This window comes from Palaemon carinicauda, chromosome 43 (assembly GCF_036898095.1).
Source record: "Palaemon carinicauda isolate YSFRI2023 chromosome 43, ASM3689809v2, whole genome shotgun sequence".
NCBI lineage: Eukaryota > Metazoa > Arthropoda > Malacostraca > Decapoda > Palaemonidae > Palaemon > Palaemon carinicauda.
Genome location: NC_090767.1, coordinates 59,918,129 through 59,939,424, shown reverse-complemented (window position 1 = coordinate 59,939,424; position 21,296 = coordinate 59,918,129). Strand labels below are relative to the sequence as shown.

The window sequence follows — 21,296 nt, the reverse complement described above, 5'->3', positions numbered from 1 at the left end:
GGAGACTTGACCGATTGCAGTAATTACAGAGGAATCACACTTACGTCAGTTATGAAAATTAAAGTATGCTTATTCTTATTAGACTGGAGAGAAATATTAATGAAAAGCTGAGAGATGAACAAGCAGGATCTAGAAAAGGTAGAAGTTGCATTGTCCAAATTTTCATTTTCAGACATGTTGTACAGCAATGCGTAGAAATCCCATTTTGAAGGTATTTGTGGACTATGAAAAAGCCTTTGATAGTGGGACCCAGCCAATTTTGTGGAGAGGCCTACAATATTATGGAATTCCTCTTAAATATGACAAATTCGGAGATAATTTGTATTTTTCCTAACCATACAAACCTTAATTATTTACATGGGGTATTACTTTCGGCGTAGCTGAAATGACGAGTCATTAGATTTTTAACGAGGGTTAACTACCCTCTCGCTAGTTAGCGAGGGGGTAGGGGAGGGGTAGCTAGCTACCCCTCCCCCCTCACACACCGGTGAACTGATTCACTTCGCTTAAAGGTAGGACTTCACGGGGGACAGGGCTGGCGGGCAAATATGTGTAAATAGCTAAGGTTTTTATGGTTAGGAAAAATAAATTATCTTGGAATTTGTCATTTGTTCCGTAACCGAAATACAAACCACGCTATTTACATGGGGTGACTTAACCCTTAGGTAGGGTGGAAAGTCCCAGCCTTACTGGCTTTGGCTTTTGCCCGGGGACTCAGAATCCGAGTGAGTAGCACTCGAGAAAAGGAGTCCCTGTACCTCGCAATTTCCTTGCTCCGCAAGGAACGTGCGGCCTACATAAGCTTGTGTGTGAAGGAATGAAGTGTGACTCGTCCAAGGAAGTTGACCTGAAGTCCTTTAGATGGAATTCTAGGATAGGACGTTTCCAATACCACCTCGTCAGGGTATGGGGGACGCGACAGTATTATCTTAATACTAGGAACACAAAGAAGCATGGTTTACCTGCAGTGGTTTGAGGTCAGCTATGCAGAGAACCCAGGATGCTGCTTTCCCCAAGATAGGGGAGGATGAAGAAAAGAATAAGGGCCAGACATACTTTTTCATTCATGCAGAGTAACAATGCCCTCAACCTTCTGCTACTTGTCCTTTAAGGAGCCTGAGGTTAGACCAGCTGTTGTGCAGCCACCACAGTATCGAGGCTCCTGTGGGTCACGTCCTGCAGGTAGTGGGCTGTGAAGGTCGTTTGACGCTTCCAGACCCCAGCTTGTAGCACCTGCCACAGAGAAGTTTCTCTTGAATGCCAGGGACGTTGCGATGCCTCTGACATCGTGTGCTCTAGGGCGACGTGACGGAGGAGGGTCTGGATTTAGGGCATGATGGATGACCCTTTGAATCCAAGCTGAGATGGTATTCTTGGTGACCCTCCTCTTCGTCCTTCCTGTGCTCACAATGCTTGCACTCGAGGACGAACGGCAGCTGTTCTTTTAAGATAGAGCCTCAGACTCCTTACTAGGCACAGTAGGAGATGGTCTGGGTCATCTGTTATAGAACGGAGACTAGAAATCTGGAAGGAGTCGAACCGGGGGTCCGGCACTCCTGGATTTTGAGTCTTAGCTACAAACTCAGGGACGAACCTCAACGTTACCTCCCCCATCCCCTTAAATGGGTGATGTCATACGAGAGACCATGAAGTTCGCTGACTCGCTTGGCCGAAGCAAGTAGGAACACCGTCTTCCAAGTCAGGTGGCGATCAGGAGCCTGGCGTAATGGTTCATAGGGAGGTCTCTTAAGAGCCCTGAGGACTCGAACCACGTTCCATGGAGGAGGTCTCACTTACGACTGAGGGCAGGCAAGTTCATAACTTCGTATGAGTAGACAAAGTTCCAGCGAGGAGGAAAAGTCCATTCCTTTTAGCCTGAAGGCAAGACTTAAGGCTGAGCGATAGCCTTTCACTGCCGAGACTGAAAGGCGCATTTCTTCCCGCAAATACACAAGAAACTCCGCTATTGCTGGAATAGTGGCATCAAGGGGAGAGATACCCCTTCCACGACACCAACCACAGAAGACTCTCCACTTCGCCTTGTAGACTCCTGCGGATGATTTACGCAGGTGTCGATACATCCTTTCCGCAACTTGTTGCGAAAAGCCTCTCTCAGTGAGGAGATGCTGGATAGTCTCCAGGTGTGAAGCCGCAGCGATGCTACGCTTGGGTAGCTCGTGTCGAGGAGAGAGTTCTCTCGGGAGTTCTGTCAGGAGCTGCAGAAGGTCCGGGAACCACTCTGCATGCCATAGCGGAGCTATTAAGGTCATTGACAGGTTGACCGAAATTCTGGTCTTGTTGAGCACCTTTCTCATCAGACAGAACGGGGGAAAGGTGTAAACGTCGATGTTGTCCCACCGTTGTTGGAAGGCATCTTGCCAGAGTGCCTTGAGGTCTTCGACTGGGGAGCAGTACAGCGGAAGCTTGAAATTCAAGGCTGTCGCGAACAGATCCACCGTCAGGGAACCCCACTAAGTCAGGACTTTGTTGAATACAAGAGGATCCAAAGACCACTCGGTACTCACTATCTGGGATGCTCTGCTCAGACTGTCGGCGAGCACATTCCTTTTGCCCGGAATGAAGCGAGCCGATACAGTAGTGGAATTGAGTGGACTTCGGTCCATCTCAGTATCTCTACTGCAAGATGGGATAGCTGTTGTGAAAAGGTACCTCCCTGCTTGTTGATGTAAGCCACTACCGTGGTGTTGTCGCTCATCACCACCACGGAGTGACCTGCCAGGTACTGTCGGAACTGTTGAAGTGCCAGATAGACGGCCTTCATCTCTAGCAGGCTTATGTGGAGGCACTTTTCTGATTCTGACCATAGGCCTGAGGTCCTGTGGTTCAGAACGTGGGCCTCCCACCCTTCTTTTGAGGCGTCTGAGAACAGCATCAAATCCGGGGGGAGGAGGAGAAGAGCCACTCCCTTTCGGAGGTTTTCGTCTTTCACCCACCACTGAAGGTCCATCCATTCCGCAGGACCCATAGGGACCAAAATGTCCGGGGAATCGTGACCTTGATTCCACCGGGACTTAAGCCGCCATTGCAGGGATCTCATCCTGAGGTGCCCATTTGGAACTAGACGGACCAGAGAGAAAAGGTGACCAAGGAGACGTAACCATGATTGGGCTGGGAGTTCTTCTCGTCTGAGGAAAGGATCTGCGACCCTCCTCAGCCTTGCTATACTGTCGTCTGATGGAAAGGCTTTGTGGAGATTGGTGTCCAAGATCATGCCTAGATATACCAGTCGTTGAGATGGAAGCAGAGAAGACTTCTCAAGATTTACCATGATCCCCAGATCTTGGCAAAGTCCCAGAAGCTTGTCCCGGTGTCGAAGAAGGGTTGACTCCGAGTCTGCCAGGATCAGCCAGTCGTTCAGATAACGGAGTAGACGAATCCCAATCCTGTGCGCCCACGAAGAGATCAAAGTGAACACTCTGGTGAAAACCTGAGGTGCTGTGGAGAGATCGAAACACAGCACCTTGAACTGGTAGATCTTGTTGTCTAGGCAGAATCTAAGTACTTCCTTGAAGACGGATGGATTGGGAACTGGAAGTACGCGTCCTTCAGATCCAGTGTACACATGAAGTCTTGTGGTCTCACTGCAAGTCTGACCGTGTCTGCTGTCTCCATGCTGAACGGAGTTTGTTTGACAAACCTGTTCAGAGCTGAGAGGTCGATGACTGGTCTCCAGCATCCAGACGCCTTCTTTACAAGAAAGTCGACTGAAGAAGCCTGGGGACCTGTCGACGACCTCTTGGAGAGCATCCTTCTTTAGCATGATCTCGACTTCTGCCCGTAGGGCTAACCCCTTTGCCAATCCCATGGCATAGGAGCTCAACGACACTGGATTCGCTGTCAGGGGAGGTAGAGATGTTATGAACGGGACGCGATATCCTTAACTGATTACAGAAACCATCCAGGAATCGGCCCCGAGTTGCTGCCACCTGATTGCGCAACTTTGTAGGCATCCCCCCACTGGTGGACATGCAGGGGGATTGCCAATGCTAGCGTTTGCGGCCTCGGACGCTCCCCTTAGGATTCTTGCCTCCCCTGGAGGACTTTTTGCCTCTCTTGTCTTTGACAGGAAAGGGCTGCTGTTTGGACACCGTTGTCTTCGCTGCCGCTGCCGGTTTCGTCGTCTTGGACTGGCGAGGTTGTTGTTGAGGTGCTGGAGGTTTGTAGGGCTTCGATGTGAGAGCCCTTTGGAGGAGAGAATCCTGATTGGATTTCCTCCACCTCTCAGCTGCCTGTTCCACATCCTTGGGCTCAAACAGGCTCTTTCCCATAAGGGAAGTGTCTCTGAGCTTGCTGACTTCGACGGTTGAGACCTTCGAATGGAACCTCTCTACCACTGCATCACGTCGTTTCAAGATCGAATTGGCCCACAAGTTCGAGACTTGGTGGGCCAGAAACTCAATGGTGCGGGTGCCCGAGAGGAGGAAGGTCTCCAGGGCCTTCCTAGTGCTTTCCTTGGACAGATCCTTGGATCGCAAAAGGATGCCCAGAGACCCCAACCAGACATCCAGCCACGAAGTAGCCTGCATGGCACACTTCGCGACCTTCTCCTGGCTTAGGATCTCTGTCGCCGAGAAAGTCACTTGCCGGATAGTGTCTCTCTCAAGAGGGACTCCCTTGGTAAGCTCTTCCACAGAGTGGTGCAACGGAAGAGCTAAGCAAGACTCCTCCATGATCTCAAAATACCTCCTCTGGTGGACACGAGGAGGCGGGAGGAGCTTGTTGCCAGCAGTGGAACGACTGGAGGAGGCGAGCTCGGAGAGGTGGCCCTTAACCTTATCCCTGGCACTCTTCACCCCTTGGGACCAGGGCAGAGCCGCACTGGCCTTAGTGGGTTTCTGAGTGCCAAAGACTCGGTCCAGGACCGTGTCCTTGCCCTCACGAGGAGGAATCTCAGGGTCCGGAAACTTGTTGAGATTCCTCATCAGTCAAGACCTGCCAGAAGGCATGCTCTGACTCTTGCTGCTCTCCCCCTCGAGAACTGGCAGCAAAGTCTCCCGTCCCCAAAGGCTCTTCTTGGGGGGACACGTGGACGTTCTCCGCGGGTCTCGTTGACTGGTCGAATCCTGGAAGAAGATTTCGGGATGGTCTTTGAGTCCTTCGGTTCCCTCATAGGAGGGATACAGGACTCCAGCAATGAAGTCTGAGGGCTCTTCTCCGTCCCAACACGGGACGATTCTCCTGCTCGAGGTGGGGTTGCTCCCATTGGTGCGGTGGGAGAAGGTCTCACCTCAGAAGACTCCCGAGGACGAAAAATCCTCGTCCACAGGGGATGGAGAAAACGTCTGAGGGGGGGAAGGAGCCTTCCTGACGGACTTCTTAGAAGCCAGCTTGACCCCAGGAGAAGTCACCACGACCTCTACTCCTCTCTTCCTCTTCAGTGGGGTTGGAGCTGCCCTTTGCTTGAGGCCCAAATCAGAGAAGGCAGGCTTAACAGCCTGGACGACAGCTCTGATAAGGGACTCAAACCATGGCTGCTTACCGACAGACGCAGTGTCAGAGACTCCCTCTGGAGGGAAGGGGGCCTGCCTGGAGTGAAAGGGAAGATGGGTGCCTGGACCTATCTGAAGATCTCCCCTCCTCCTGCGAGCGTGCTGGTCTGCGCTTGGGGGGGGGGGGTGAAGACGACCTAGCTGCTCTTGTTTCTGAAGACTCGCTCGGTAGCTCGCGTTGGGAAACCCAGTGGGAATTGCGCTTAGGCTTGCGCGGGCGCGCGGAGATGAAGGCACGGGTGCGCGTGTGCGCACGGGCGAGGGGGCGCGTGGGCACGCGGGCGAGGAAGTGCGTGGGCACGCGGGCGAGTGCTGGCGAGCAGGAGAATGATGGTGCGCAGGTGAGCAATGGCGCGCAGGAGAGCGACTGCGCACAGGTGACGGTGCGCGTGGGCGCGTTGGTGATCTACGGCGAGCAGGATCGTGTGCGCGTGTGCGTGCTGGGGAGTGATGGCGCGCAGGAGATGGTACGCGTGTGCGCGCAGGAGATCGATGGCGCACAGGTGTGCGGTCTGGTGAAGACAGAGGGCGCGCAGAAGGACCAGCAAGCGTGGAAGCGCGAGAAGGTGACTGCTCGTGGGCGCGCAGGATCTCGGAAGCCTCTGGAAGGGCGCACAGTAGGGGCTGGAACCTATGAGCGCGAAGGTGACTGCGCGCGATGGTGCGCTGGCGAGGGCTGAAGGGTTGGCGAGTTCCGAGGGCGCGCAGGAGATCGCTGGTGAGAAGGCGAGGGACGATTCCTCTTTCCTGTGCTCAGATCCGGAGATTGAGGGCGCGCAGGCGAACGATGGCGCGCAGAGGGGCACTGACGAGCAGGTGAAGAGCGCTGGCGAGCTGGAGATTGTGGGTGCGCGTAGCGCGTAACAGGATCGGGGCGCGCAGGTGAGCGCTGACGAGCAGGAGAGCGCTGGCGCGTCGACTCTGCAGCAAGAGATCGCTGGCGCGTTGTCCCTGGCGTAGGATGTCTCTGGGTCGTTGTCTCAGGAACACCAGGAACAGGCGAGCGCTTACTCGCAATTGTGCACGAGCGGGCAGGAGAGCGTGGGCGCGCAGGGGATACCTGGCACTTAAGGGACTTGCTCACATTGTGAGAAAGCCCCTTTTGCCCCGAAGGGACCGGTGCCCGTTGGATAACGGGGTGCATGGGCGCCCACAGCGCGTCAGCTGCCAGGAACGGAGAAGGAAGGTCAGCAGGTCTGGCAGGCGGAGGAGATCGCGAACGATCTGCAGAGAGGTCCAGTGATGCAGCTGCAACGTCAAAGCACAGTGAGGAGGATCCTCTGCGGGGGACTGCGAGGGCGAGGAGCCGAAAAGGCGCCTCTTAACTACCTTGTGGGGAGAAGGAAGGCCTCTACGGCAAAGAGGAAGACGAGCCTTGCGTCGGATACGTCCTCTGGGGGCATCAGGAACACCATCGTCAGTCCTCCGAAGAGGAGTCTCTGTTAGTGAACTCCCCCGAGGGGGAGAATCACCTGCAGGAGAGACCGTTGGACTTGGCCCCTCCCTCGAAGGATATTCGGAGGGGGGAACCAAGCCTTCAGCAACATCAGCACCCAAGGCAGAGGTTTGACCCAACTCGCCGGAAGCCTCTGCCACAACAACGTCGACGATAGACAGAAGGTCAACCTCCGCTATCACCGGCGACTGTTTGACAGCTGCTCTCAACTGGATAAGGTCAAACAGGGCTTCCCTGGAGGGCAAACCCTTAAGCCCCAAGGAAGCCCAAAGCTGCAACAAATCATCATTAGGAACATTCATAGATAAATCCTCCCCCGAAGGAGGAGGAGGAGGAGCTGCCTCGCTATGGGAGGCAACTCCCTCTCCCAAACTCCGAGGTCGGTCAACAAAAGTACGGCCTACGCTACCACTCGACGGCCTCTCGGGAGAGACCGATCAAGTGAGAGCTTCGGAGGAGGTTCGGGCAACGAAAGAAGAGTCCTTGGAGATTTCCTTCTTCAAGGAGATCCTTGAAGGAGAAAGATCCCGCTTGGACTTCTTCTTTCGGTGCCGGGAAAACCTCTCCCACTGGGAGGTAGACCACTCCCTGCACTCACTACAAACTTTATCCTTATCACACCGTTGGCCCCTGCAGAACGGACACAAGGTGTGAGAGTCCGTCTCGACCGCCGACATATATGTCCCACAAGGTCGGTCTGGTAACCCGGGGCACGTCCGCATGATAAAGAGAGAGGCCAACTTCCAAACACACAACTGAAAGAAAAAGCTAAAAAGATTAAGGCTGTCAATACCCGAGGGTGAGAGCAGACACGTCTGTTCATCACCCGAGCCAAAAGCAAAGTGAACTAGTTCACCGGTGTGTGAGGGGGGAGGGGTAGCTAGCTACCCCTCCCCTACCCCCTCGCTGACTAGTGAGGGGGTAGTAAACCCTCGTTAAAAGTTCTAATGGCTCGTCATTTCAGCTACGCCGAAAGTAATACCCTATTCAAATAGCGTGGTTTGTATTTTGGTTACGGAACAAAGCATGATTTTTCGTCGAGACCCCATTCTGTCTCTAGAGGTTTTGTCCGAGATAGGGAATCCTCCATCACATTTCTTACTCCCTGAAGGTGGGATGCTGACAGGTGCCAACCTTTCTTCTGAGCCAACGTAAAGACGGCTATCATTACGTGGTTTATTAGGGGGAGATCTCGACCCTTGTCTGTTGATGCAATGGAATGTCACCTTGCTGTCGAGGACTAGATGGATATGAATGTTCTCCTTCAAGTGTAATTTCTTGATGGACAAGAAGACTGCCATGGCCTCCAGAATATTGATGTGGAATTGTTGAAATTTCTGAGACCAATGGCCTTGCACTTTCTTGAGCGGGGTATGACCCCGCCCAACCCTCCAACGAGGCGTCCGTATAAAGTGTCACTACTGGAGGAGGAAAGCGCAACGGCACCGTCTGTGAAAGACTTTTGGCAGCGGACCATGGTCGAAGTTGCTTGCGCGGTAAAACTGGAGTCTGCTTCTGATGGTCGTGAAGAGCTTTGGAGGCTCTCCTTTTCCACACTCTGCTTGTATCCTCGAGTCGTACTTTGAGGACAGGGTTTATTACCGAGGCAAAGTGTAAAGATCCTAGACCCCTCTCATGGCGTCGCCTGGTGATCATCCCTGACTTGATCAGGGACCTGACTGACTGCTATTTACTTTCTCTTGGAGAAAGGAGTAGATAGGGAGCGAGACTTGAGGTTCCAGCGAATCCCCAACCACTGGAAGTCTTGAGCTGGGGCCAGTCTTGATTTCTTGAAGTTGATCTGAAATCCAAGGGACTGAAGGAACCGTACAACTTGAGTGGCGGCTTCCGAGCACTCCAGTTCCGAGGGAGCCCACACTAGCCAGTCGTCCAGGTACGCCGCTACTTGAAGGCCTTTCTCCCGAAGTTGTTGTACGGCTGCGTCGGTAAGCTTCGTGAAAATCCTCAGAGCTATGTTGAGCCCAAATGGCATAGCTCTAAATACATACCCCTTTCTCTCCAGGCGTAAACCAAGGAAGGGAGAGAAGCGTCGACCTATCGGAAGATGCCAATAAGCGTCGGTAAGATCTATAGAGACCGTGTAAGCCTCCAGGGGTAGTAAGGTCCGTATCTGCGAAATAGTCAGCATCCGGAACCTGTCGCACTGAATGAACAGCTTTAGTCGGGTCAAGTCAAGAATAGTTCGAGGTACAGTATGCTCAAATCTTTCTTTGGCACGCAAAATAGACAACCTTGAAATCTCATAGATCTCGTGCAATGGATAACTCTTCTCTTAAGAAGGTCTTGTACATAATGTTCCAGATGAGGTGTTGTTTTCTGGAAGAATCTCCTGAGCTTTGGTCGCCTTTGTTTCCACTTCCAACCCAAGCCGTTGGAAATGACACTCTGGACTGAAGGATCAATGGTCCTTGAACAAGGCCAGCCGTCCCCCTACCGGGAGACCTTCATTATTTGTGTTCAGGACGTGATCCTCTTCCTCCTCTGCCGTCTCATGTCCATGACCCCTGGGCTTGCCTCCTCTGTCAGTCCGGCTTCTGCCCCCTTTTCCTTTCTTGGGAGATCGAAAGGAAGACGACCCTTGCTCATACACACGGATAAGGCCGGGGACTGTGACACCACTTGCTGGGGTAGCGTAGATAGTCTGAGGGATGGCGGCAGGGGGAGGAGCAAATGATTTCCCCTGATAGGTCAGTTTGCGAGACCTCTTGGGATGCAGGCCTCCCCGGGGGTGAACTTCCTCTTCAAGGAGATCCCCCACTTCTGGAAAAGGCTCTTGTTCTCTGCGACAGCCTTATCTGTGACTTCCTTCACCAACTTCTGAGGAAACAGGCCTTTTCCCCAGATGCTAGAGTCGATGCTAGAGACGTTTCGGCTCGAGGCGGATGGTAGCTGTGGCAAGTACATGCTCTCTACAGGCTCTACGGGCCTGAAAGAAAGCATAAAGGTCCTTCATAAAAGTGGCGAGATGAGTCTTCGCCAACAAGGAAAAGACTGGGGCATCTGTAAAATTCCCGATCATCTCCATCAAGCACAGCAGAGACATCGATGCTGACAACCTTTCTCTGGCCTCCAGCTCAGCCTTAAGAAGGTGTTCGGGAATCCGGGGCAGCTTATTAAACTGGCGGCCAGCCGCATCCTTATCCAGTTTACCCTCGGCAAAAGTAAATTGGACACCGGTCCAGTGGTCGTCATCATGTGGTAAGATAATTGAGACCGGTTTGCACTCTTCCAAAGCCGGGAGAGGCTTGCCCTCACGGATGGCTTTCTCCACTGCCACGCAGCCCTTCGAGGCAAAGGGGAAGACCATTTTGTCCGGAGCCACGAAGGTGGCCAACCTCTTACCGAAGGCGCCAAGCTGTGTATTGATGCACCCTGCTCTCTTCATCTCTTTCACTGCCAGGTGTTGAGCCCTTGTGTGTTCCAGGAGGATCGTTTCCTTAGGGATGGTATCACCCTTCAACGGAACCCCCTCAGCTAGCCTAAAAAGGGGTAGGCATCATTGTCGGGGTAAAAGTCCAGATCTGCCACCGGTCTGGAACCCAGCCCTACATCAGTGTGGAGGATGCCCTCGCATAGCACGGCGTGGCCAGCATACCTCCAAGGATTTTGCTGCCTGCAATAAGGTAGCTGGGAGGGCAAGACCTTATCCCTAATAAACTCCTTTAGTTTCTTCAAGGCCTGGATCTCTTCACGTGAGGCCTTGATCATCATCAGCTGGTATTGCTAATTCCCTTCCATGAAGGCTTTCATGTTAGCCATAAGTACCAGATCCATTGTAGTACCCGAGGTACTCGGGAACTGAGGGGGCTCCATGAGCCCAGCAGGAGATGGTGGGGGGAAAGAGGCAGGAACAGCTCCCGTCACGGAAGAGGTAGTCGTCACCATAGACAGGGAGGCCGTTGTCATATTGGGGGCCGAAGTGGTAGACACCACTGAATCCTTGATGATCCCCAAACTTGCATCATCCACCTCCGGCAAGTAAGAGTCATCCACCGTAGGAAGGGGTTCTTCATCAGACTCCACTGTGGAAAGGAGAGCCGATTCCTTACCCAGGGAGAGAGAGGAGACCGTAGACATCCTCTCTGAGTCTAGGCTCATTGCACCCAATGCTTCATCGACCTGTAGCTGGACCGTTGGGAAGGGTTTGGGCTTAAAGTAGCCCAAAACCGAATCAGGTGCTGCCTTGGGGAAGAGGATATCCTTCCACTCATTAGAGGGGAAGTAAGGGGCCTTCAGATCCGAATTCTTCTTGAACCCTCACTCGTAACTTGCCAAGGACGGCATAAAAGCAACTTTCTGTGATGGAACAGGAATTCCACCATAACCATCTTACCAAACAATAGGAAGGCATTGGACTTCAGCGAGCGTATTTCTGCCATGGTAATTTTCCCTCGCTGTCAGAGTTTAATAAAGGTATAGTTGAAGTAACAATGCCACTTTTAATATAACTATCAATAGTGGGTTGATCAAAGCATACACCACCCATTGAGATACTACTTTGACTGTCCAGATAGTACCACTTTGTATTCCTTTCTCTGATTACAGATAATTTTCCTGTGCCTACATAGACACCACCAAATAGTTAGGCCTATTTCCCCATTCTTCTGTCCTCATACACCTGACAGCACTGAGATTACCTAACAATTCTACATTCACTAGAGAGCTATGGAGTCCTTTGACAGACCAGACAATACTTCATTGGATCCTTTTCTCTGGTTACGGTTCACTTCCCTCTTGCCTACACATAAACCGAATAGTCTGGCATATTCTTTGCAGATTCTCCTCTGTCCTCATACACTTGACAACACTAAGACTACCAAACAATTCTTCACTCAAAGGGGTTAACTACTGCACTGTAATTGTTCAGTGGCTACTTACCTCTTAGTACTGGTAGAAGACACACTAAAGTTATCGTAAGCAGCTCTTCTTGGAGAACACTGAAATCAAACCACTGTTCTCTAACCTTGGGTAGTGCCATAGCCTCTGTACCATGGACTTCCAATGTCTTGGGTTAGAGTTCTCTTGCACGAGGTTACAATCGGGCACGCTTTTCCGTTTCCTTCCTCATTGGGCTTATAGTATCCCGCTTTCCCAACTTGAGTTGTAATCTAGGCAGTAATAATATATGGTCTGTCTCTAAGGTATCATCCTGCTAAGACACTCTCAGTCCCATGCCTCTATCATCTATAAGAGACGTTTAAACTACTTTTACCGCCATGCAGTGGATACCTTCGACATAGGCGCTGGGGTGCCCGCTGGACAAGATAGTGGCTGAACCGTTAATCCACGCCGAACTCGGTTGAGTCCCTTGTCAGGCTTTGAGGAATGTAGAGAGGAAAGGTCCCCTTTTTTTATGTTTGATGTCGGCTACCCACCAAAATTGGGGGAAGTGCCTTGGTATATGTATGTACCATTTCCTAAATGGGGCCCCCACACAGGGAAAAATAGCCCAATGAGGAAAGGAAATATGGAAATAAACTAAAAATACAATATTCTAAGAGCAGTAACTACATTAAAGTAGATTTTTCATATATACACTATAAAAACTTAAAAGAAAAAGAGGAATAGAAATAAGACTGATTAATATTTAAACATGACTTAGTCTCTCCCTGGCTGAGGGATGGAGAGACTCAACTATGTTTGTATATATAAAAACACATTTGCTCTTCATCATATAGAAATATTTCTCCACACTAATGCGTCAAGTATAGAGAACAAACTTATATCGTTAAATTGTTCATTACTTCTCTTTCATTTATTTATTTCCTTCCCTCACTGGGCTATTATTTCCTGTTAGAGCCCCTGGGCTTATAGCCTCTTGCTTCTCCATCTAAGGTTGTAGCTTAGTAGAAATAATAATAATAATAATAATAATAATAATAATAATAATAATAATAATCTATTCTATTTATATACCAAGGTACTTCCCCAATTTTGGGGGGTAGCCGACATCAAACAAAAAAAAAAAAAAAAAAAAAAAAAAAAAAAAAAAAAAAAAAAGGATTTTGAGCGAAGCGAAAAATCTATTTTTGGGTGAGAGTGCCATGTCGTCCTGATAGAAGGTTCCTTCAGTAGCTTCCTAAGGGTATATATGTAGTCATATATACCCTTAGGAAGCTACTAAAGGAACCTTCCATCAGGACGACATGGCCCGAGCCGAAAAAAAGGGGGACCTTTCCTCTCTACTCTTTTTCCAGCCTGACGAGGGACTCGACAAAGTTCGGAAACTGTTTACCTATTAAGTAAATTCAACAGCATTGGTATCATTTGATCTTCAGCGGACCTCAAAGGATAAAAGACTTCCAAGCTGGAATAAGTTTCCGCTTCACTATTCTTTAAGGTTATTCGCCAACAATTAGGCTATTGCCATAAACAGTAGATTAGAGATCACTCCTAAGTATTGTTATAGACTCCTATTTAAAGACAATGGTTTGTGCTTGCGTAGGAAGAAAACACATTTGAAAGGTTACATTCGTATTTCTCCTAACTCCAATACGTCACGCTTCCCGCCCCATCCAACCAGGGCGAAGGTCGATGAGGATACATGGCAAGCCAGTAGCCGGCGTGGCTTCCCCACTGCCTGCTGGTTTTTACCGACACATCAAGTCCTCGACTTACAAACGTGATGATATCCGAGTTGCTATCAAATCTTGTTATATTTTGGCCAAAAGGTTTCGCCCAACTTGCATGACTGATTTTCAGCTGCAAATGTCAACAAATAGTCCAGTTTCATATGGCAAATGTTGTCTTGTGCACAATGAATTGTATAATGTTGCCTTTAACAGTATTTCATTTCCAAACCTTTGATAAAATATCCGAGATTTTTCATTTCGGTTGGATTCAAGTTTGTCTTTCCCGTATGTTTAATTTGAGGACAATTTCTAACAGCAGTTTCCCCCTTTTGCTGAAATCATACTAATATTTACGCAGCAGGGATCTGAAATATATCTGAAATACAAGACCCAACACACTTTCCTGGTTACAGATTATGAATTGGAAGGCGAGGGAGAAATTTCCTATAGGGTTCTTAAAAAGTGGCTCCTGTCTCGTCGCCTATCTCCACCGGTAGAGAACCTCGGATCACACCACTCGTCTTCACCTCAAAAGCTCTTCTTGGGAGACCTGGGCATGGTTCCCACACGAAGGGAAGTGGGTTCTTCCTCCGTACTGCCAGCCCAGGAACAACTCCAAAGTCTAGTTTTTTACACTAAAACAAGATCAGACCAGAACAACTCCAAAGTCCAGGAACAACTCCAAAGTCTAGGAGCTTTTGATGCCAAAAGACCAGGCCAGGATAGCTAGGGCAACTCTCTAGAACAACTCCAAAGTCCAGGAACAACTCCAAAGTCTAGGAGCTTTTGATGCCAAAAGACCAGGCCAGGATAGCTAGGGCATCTCTCTAGAACAACTCCAAAGTCCAGGAGCTTTTGATGCCAAAAGACCAGACCAGACTAAAGCTACAGCGCCTTTGTACGTTGAAGGGGACATCAGAGGCCAAGTGCAAGGAATTCAGGTTAACTTGAACCCTCCATCAGAGCTGGAGGGATACACATATGGACCCTAACCCTGGAGGAAGGAAGGAATAGGATCGGCAGCATCACTGCCGTCTTAGAACCGCGATCTTTCACTGCTGTCATCTTTCTCCTCCTGATCATTGATCCATTTATATTCCGCCCAATGTAGAATATTTGGAACACCAACGGTCCTGGCATAGGGCACACCTCGCTGCTTGTTAACCCTTTTACCCCCAGGCTATTTGGAACTTTCCAACCCTTAACCTACAAGGGGTTGTTTTTTTCCCAGCACATTTTGCATTATATATTTTTTAAATTGCTCTAACAGCCTTAATTTTCGTCATAGAGAGGTCAGGTTGGTCTCATTCTCTTGGAAAAGGCCTGAAGTTTCTCAAAAAATTATCAAAAATATGCAAAAAAAAATGTAAATAGCAGTTTTTTTGCAAGGACGTGCCAGTACGTCCATTGGGGGTAAAGGGATGAGTTTTGTGAAACGTACCAGTACGTCCTTTGGGGGTAAAAGGGTTAAGCATCTCCCATGGCTGGCGATAAAAAAAGCATAAGGTCAGCTAAGGTTACGAGAGGTGGTTCGAGCAATTGAGGCCATTACACTCCGGCTAATCTCCCACACGGGATGCTTTCGTGTTCCCACCTCAGTTAGCAAAGCCGACCTTCTTACAGGACGACGATTTGCACTTGTACCTGAACTAATGTTTCTGACGAAGGAAAACCATTTCGTTTGAGAGGTGCCGCGCGGTTTAAATTGAAGTCGTGTAAAAGCTTGCATCGACATATTCTCAGAGTCCAGGGATATTTTTCTTTTCGTTACTTACTTAATTTTCCTTTGAAAATGTCACACTCTCAGATTCCAGGAATATTTTTCTTTTCATTATTTACTTATTTTTCCTTTGAAAATGTCAAACAATGGTTGTGTCAAATAATGGTTCAAGTAAATCTTTCTTATATAAACTGTGAAGAGAGTTCTCTTGCTTGAGGGTACACTCAGGCACACTATTCTATTTAATTTCTCTTCCTCTTATTTTGTTAAAGTTTTTATAGTTTATATAGGAAATATTTATTTCAATGTTTTTACTGTTCTTAAGATATTTTATTTTCTTTGTTTCCTTTAATCACTGGACTATTTTCCCTGTTGGGGCCCACGGGCTTAGAGTATCCTGCTTTTCCAATTAGGGTTGTAGCTTAGCAAGCAATGATAATAATAATAATACTAGGCAGATGAGAAGCCAACATGACCAGTGAAAAAGTTGACAGAAAAAGTAACAAACAAAAAAGGCTAACTTCTGGATGCGAGGGGTTTAGCGACCGCTAACAATCCTATGGACTGCCTGTCTCCTCTCGTCATGAGAGAAAAATCCTACGATCCTTTTAGTGGGGGCTGCCAATACAAGAGTTCGCGTCACTCAATTGTGTGGGGCGACATAAACCCAGGAAGAATACTTGAAGTATACAAGAAGTAATGGTGTATAGTTTCCATTCAAATAACTATAAAAAGAAGAAACAAAAGCTCCGGTGTTGTTACATACATACGTATACCAAGGCACTTCCCCCAATTTTGGGGAGTAGCCGACATCAACAAATGAAACGAAACAAAAAGGGGACCTCTACTCTCTACGTTCCTCCCAGCCTTACAAGGGACTCAACCGAGTTCAGCTGGTACTGCTAGGGTGCCACAGCCCACCCTCCCCCGTTATTCACCACAGATGAAGCTTCATAACGCTGAATCCCCTACTGCTGCTACCTCCGCGGTCATCCAAGGCGACCGGAGGAAGCAGCAGGGCCTACCAGAACTGCGTCACAATCGCTCGCCATTCATTTCTATTTCTAGCACGCTCTCTTGCCTCTCCGGTGTTGTTACGAATGATAGAACAGAAGTGGTCTTAAATAATAAATACTGTACTTACTTTTCACAATTAAGGTGAGAAATCTCTTTAGCTGCCCATGACGGCAAACTTAAAAAGGGAGAAATCACTGTATAAGAACTCTTGCCGACGAGCTAAAAGCTGCTCGAGTGGCCTTATGAACTGACGTCATATTTCTTTAAAAAAATTACCTACTTCATCCTCCTCATCATCAACTAAGCCTATTGATGCAAAGGGCCTCGGTTCAATTCCGCCAGTCTATCTTGAGCTTTTAATTCAATATCTTTCCATTCATCATTTCCCATGTCAGGTTTCATAGTCCTCAGCCATATACGCCAGGGTCTTCCAAGTCTTCTAGAGCCTCGCGGAGCCGAGTTGAAAGTCTGGTGAAGTAATCTCTCTTGGGGAAAGTCATCTACTTTGGAGAATGAAACATTTAAACAGAAAAAATTGATTTCAATAAGTCAAGAGATAGCAGAAGTATAAATTGGAAATATATGCAAATTTTAAAATTGATATAATGTAAATCAACCCTTTTACCAACAGGCTCTTTGGAAATTTCCAACCCTTAACCCCCAAGGGGTTATTTTTTTCCCAGCACACTTTGCAGTATATTTTTTTTAAATTGCTCTAACAGCCTTAATTTTCATCATAGAGAGGTCAGGTTGGTCTCATTCTCTTGGAAAATGCCTGAAGTTTTTCAAAAAATTATCAAAAATATGAAAAAAAGTTTTTATAGCATTTTTTTGCAAGGACGTACCGGTACGTCCATGGGGGTAAAGGGATGAGTTTTGTGAAACGTACCAGTACGTCCCTTGGGGGTAAAATGGTTAAGAACTTTTAATAAATTGGTAAAAATTTCTTTTCTATAATATACTCCTACACAAGAGTTTGACAAATTATTTTATGTTGAATCTTTTCTCTACTGATTCTAAACTTTCGAGATCTGGTACTTAACTTTGATGGGGGTGACCCGAGTGTCCGACATCAGTACGAATATGGAGAAAAACACCAAAAAACACCAAGACAAAAAACGCAAAGCGCGAATGGAACGGGTGCTATATAAGGAGTGGGTTCACTAGCGTGGGTTGGGTTGGTAGTAGTAGCTTGCGCGGCATTGGTGTCGAACGGCACCTCGCTGTGTCAGGGATATTGAAGAGGAAATATCTAAATGGTGCGAGACCTCTGGTTGTGAATTATCAAGCCCCAGTATATTATACGGACACCTTATAGGTGAGCGAGCTGGGTTCAACCTGGCATTCCTATGCAATTTTTCTCTGGTAATATATAGCAGTTATATACCTTAGAAATTGTGCTAAAGGAGCATTTCACTGGGCGGCACAGGAGGAGCCCAGAAATGGGTAACAAGTCAAGGGTCCGAACCATATGCTCGCTCGGAGACGCATTGCTCACGCGTGCAAGCATCATACACAGGACAGAGTTTCCCCTTACAGGAGAGGGAAGCTGTTTCCTCCAACACCATCATCTTCACAAACTCTTGGATGTGGGGTGCAGACAGCCATGTGGCGTGTTAATGCATGCGTCCCCTGTTGATATACGATATCCAAGAGGGAAACCTTTAGGGTGCTCGCGTCAGAAGTTAGAATTCTGTGAAACCTTTAGTTTAATTCTCTGTGAATATTTATGGTAGTCATATATACCCTTAGGAAGCTACTGAAGGAACCTTCCATCAGGACAACATGGCCATCTCACCCAAAAATATACCTGATGATTATGTCATAAGTTGCCGCATCTTTCTAACCCTCCGGGGGATCATGTCCAGAGGCATAGAGGAGCGTCGTCAACGGCAACAAGACCTGAAACTTGCAGACTCCTTGCAAGTGAAAGGATAACCCAAGAAGGGAATTGGGCGAATCTCCCGGCCTCGAGGCTCGTCCAAGAGTTAACCCCTTTACCCCCAGGCTATTTGGAACTTTCCGACCCTTAACCCCCGGGGTTATTTTTTTTTTCCAAGCACATTTTGCAATATAATTTATTTAAATTGCTCTAAAAGCCTTAATTTTCGTCATAGAGAGGTCAGGTTGGTCTCATTCTTCTGGAAAATGTCTGAAGTTTCTGAAAAAATTATCAAAAATATGCAAAAAAAAATTTAAATAGCATTTCTTAGCAAGGACTTACCAGTACGTCCATGGGGGTAAAGGGATGGGTTTTGTGAAACATACCAGTACGTCCTTTGGGGGTAAAAGGGTTAAGAGTACCAGCAAGGGGGCGGGGATTCCCCGCCAGCGGCTTCTACCAACACCACGTCAAGGGTTCTTGCAGAGATCCAGCCGCGATCAAATCAACAGCCAATTACAGTAAGGAGGTTTTTGATCGTTTAGGAACAAATCTGTAACAGCAATTCTTTTATATACTTTTGTTAAAAGTTGACAGACAACTACATATGCAGTATTGTCAAAATGTCAAGGGACAAATGTTACCATATTCTGTTGAAAGTTCAGGAACAACTCCGTATATATTTTGTCAAAAGTTCAGGAACGGAACATGTATTTCGTCAACCTCTGAGGGATAACTGAACATACGTCTTGTCAAAAGTCGAGGGACGACAATACATACTGTATATTTTCTCAGTCACGGAAAAGGTAAGGGACAACTGTATATATATATTTCGTCAGTTGGGAAAGTCACAGGAAAGTGGAGGAACCACTGTATATATATTTTGTCAGTTGGGAAAGTGGAGGAACCACTGTATATATATTTCGTCAGTTGGGAAAGTCACATTAAAGTGGAGGAACCACTGTATACATATTTCGTGGGTTGGGATCAATGAAAAACCACTTTAGGTGTAAACACGGAGACAAAATTTATTGTAGTATTTATTTATGCATACTGATGAAACATTGACACAGGTAAGCCTGTATAAATAACTATGTTTAAAAAGCCCTAAATAAAGGAAAAAAAATAATCAGGAACAATACAAAAGAAAATGCTTAAGAACCTTTATCCAAGCTAAGAATAATAATAATAATTATAGTAATAAAAACAAAACTCTAATTACAAAATAATATTGTTTCCATTTGTGGAATATCTTGGGAGTTAAATAGTACTTTTGTTTTTGGCTATAGTAAATTTCCTTTACCCTAAACACCCAGGCCCCCCCAACACACTCAAAACGGGAAATCGATACGACCGCTGACGCGGCTTCAAACAGTGGTGCTTTCAAATCGTCCGATTCCACGCCGTTCGCGACAAGTCGTTACAGATCGAATGATATTCTCGGTCGCGGCCCGAGCGGCGACGGGGGAGGGGCAGAAGGGTACCCGACGGCGGAGACCTCCCTAGACTAGCAGCACTCTATAGGGGAATGTCCAGTGAAGTATAAAGGTATATTATAGGTACAAAAGAGAGGCTGCAGCCACGGCAACCTTGCAGCCCGACACCGGCGGCTCGGAGAAACGACCCTTCGAGTTGTATCTCTCCCTGGTTGGGCGCGAGCGCCACTTTATTTTGGTCGATACAACCCACGACTGACGGAAACATTAATACTCACGCGTTACGGATGTGTGTTTAGGGGGGTAGGGTGATAACTCTCATATAATCTTTGTGTTTGTAAACAAAGCCACAACCGGAGGCGTCTCGGGGAGACGCCTCAATAAATCAAATTCATTCTTTTTCTATAATAGTAAGTCACATGACCTTACAGCTAAATAATACATAAAAACCACTTAAGCAGAGAGAGAGTGAGAGAAAATGAGAGAAAGAGAGAGAAAGAGAGAATTTTAAGCTCTTTTTTTGTCATATGCATACATATGATCATATGTACGAATACATACACAAGACAGACGTCAAAAAAAGAAAAAAAAAAACAAAGACAGACGTCAAAAAAACAAAGAAATAAAAATTGGGGAAACAGAGGCAAATTGGCAGAGACAAATATAAAGACTAAGTTTAAGCAGAAAATCCCTGTTGCACGCGTCCAAAACGCGCATTGAAATAAATGTGTCCTCGACCCCTAAGCCGCGGCGTTTCCCGCCGACCCAACATACACGACGCGCGAGGAGCAGCGGGAAGCCCGTGACGACGACGACATGAACGACTAAATCAATAAAACGAACGTGATTAAGTGTTTAACGCAGGACGATAAACAGACTCGAATAAAACGCGACGGCGGGTCTTCCCGACAAACAACCTAGGCGTCGTCACGGGCTCCCATATTACCATATTATGCCCAGAACAAATATATCAACGGTACATACATACGCACACGCTACTGATATACGCAAATGCATATATATAGTGAGCAAATAATGTACCAACGCTTCTGGATTTCATTATTGTCCAAAATCTCCCAAAAATGTTTTTTTCCAAACGTTCGGTATTTTTCACTTTGAACAAATAAATATTTTCATTTTCAGGCCAGTGGAGGAGTTTGCAATGGGGGTGGGAGTGGAGTGGAGTTTACTGGGTTTGATCAACTGCACAAAACAAATTAGAAAAATAGGATCAGACAAAATTGCACGTCGCTACGTCACCTGCATATACCGCAAGAACTTCGTATTTACCGTACTTTTTAAAATTACTAAGTATATTTTTGGCACCCAAAACTCTCCGCCACACTTTGGTACTCGACAGACACGCACACACACGCACGCACACGTACGCAAGCACACGAAAACGCCAATGTGTTAGGTCCGCTTCGCTCGCGAAAAAATGCACTTACCTCTTTTATCTCGCAGTAACCAACCGAGACTTAGAACCCATTGCAGAGTAATATTAATAACAAAAGTAATATTAATATTTAACAAGATAGATCACCAAAGAGGTAAAAAGACTCGCTGTGTGTACAATAAATAGACTGTTAACCATCTCTCTTTGTCTTTAAAAAAAGTCGGATCGGCGTTGATCGCGTCCCCGACGGGGGGGGAAAAAAAACCGCCCGGCCCTCACCCGCCGC

General features: G+C 47.6%; 1 protein-coding gene across 1 annotated transcript in view; it reads left to right on the top strand.

The window, feature by feature from the left end:
- LOC137633910 (uncharacterized) overlaps window positions 1-20,835 on the top strand; it is a 52,093-nt gene extending 31,258 nt beyond the window's left edge. The window contains exon 3 of the mRNA XM_068366148.1: window positions 20,758-20,835. Coding sequence (XP_068222249.1) covers window positions 20,758-20,835 — 78 coding nt within the window. The remainder of the gene's footprint in view (window positions 1-20,757) is intronic.
- The last annotated feature ends 461 nt before the right edge of the window (window positions 20,836-21,296 follow it).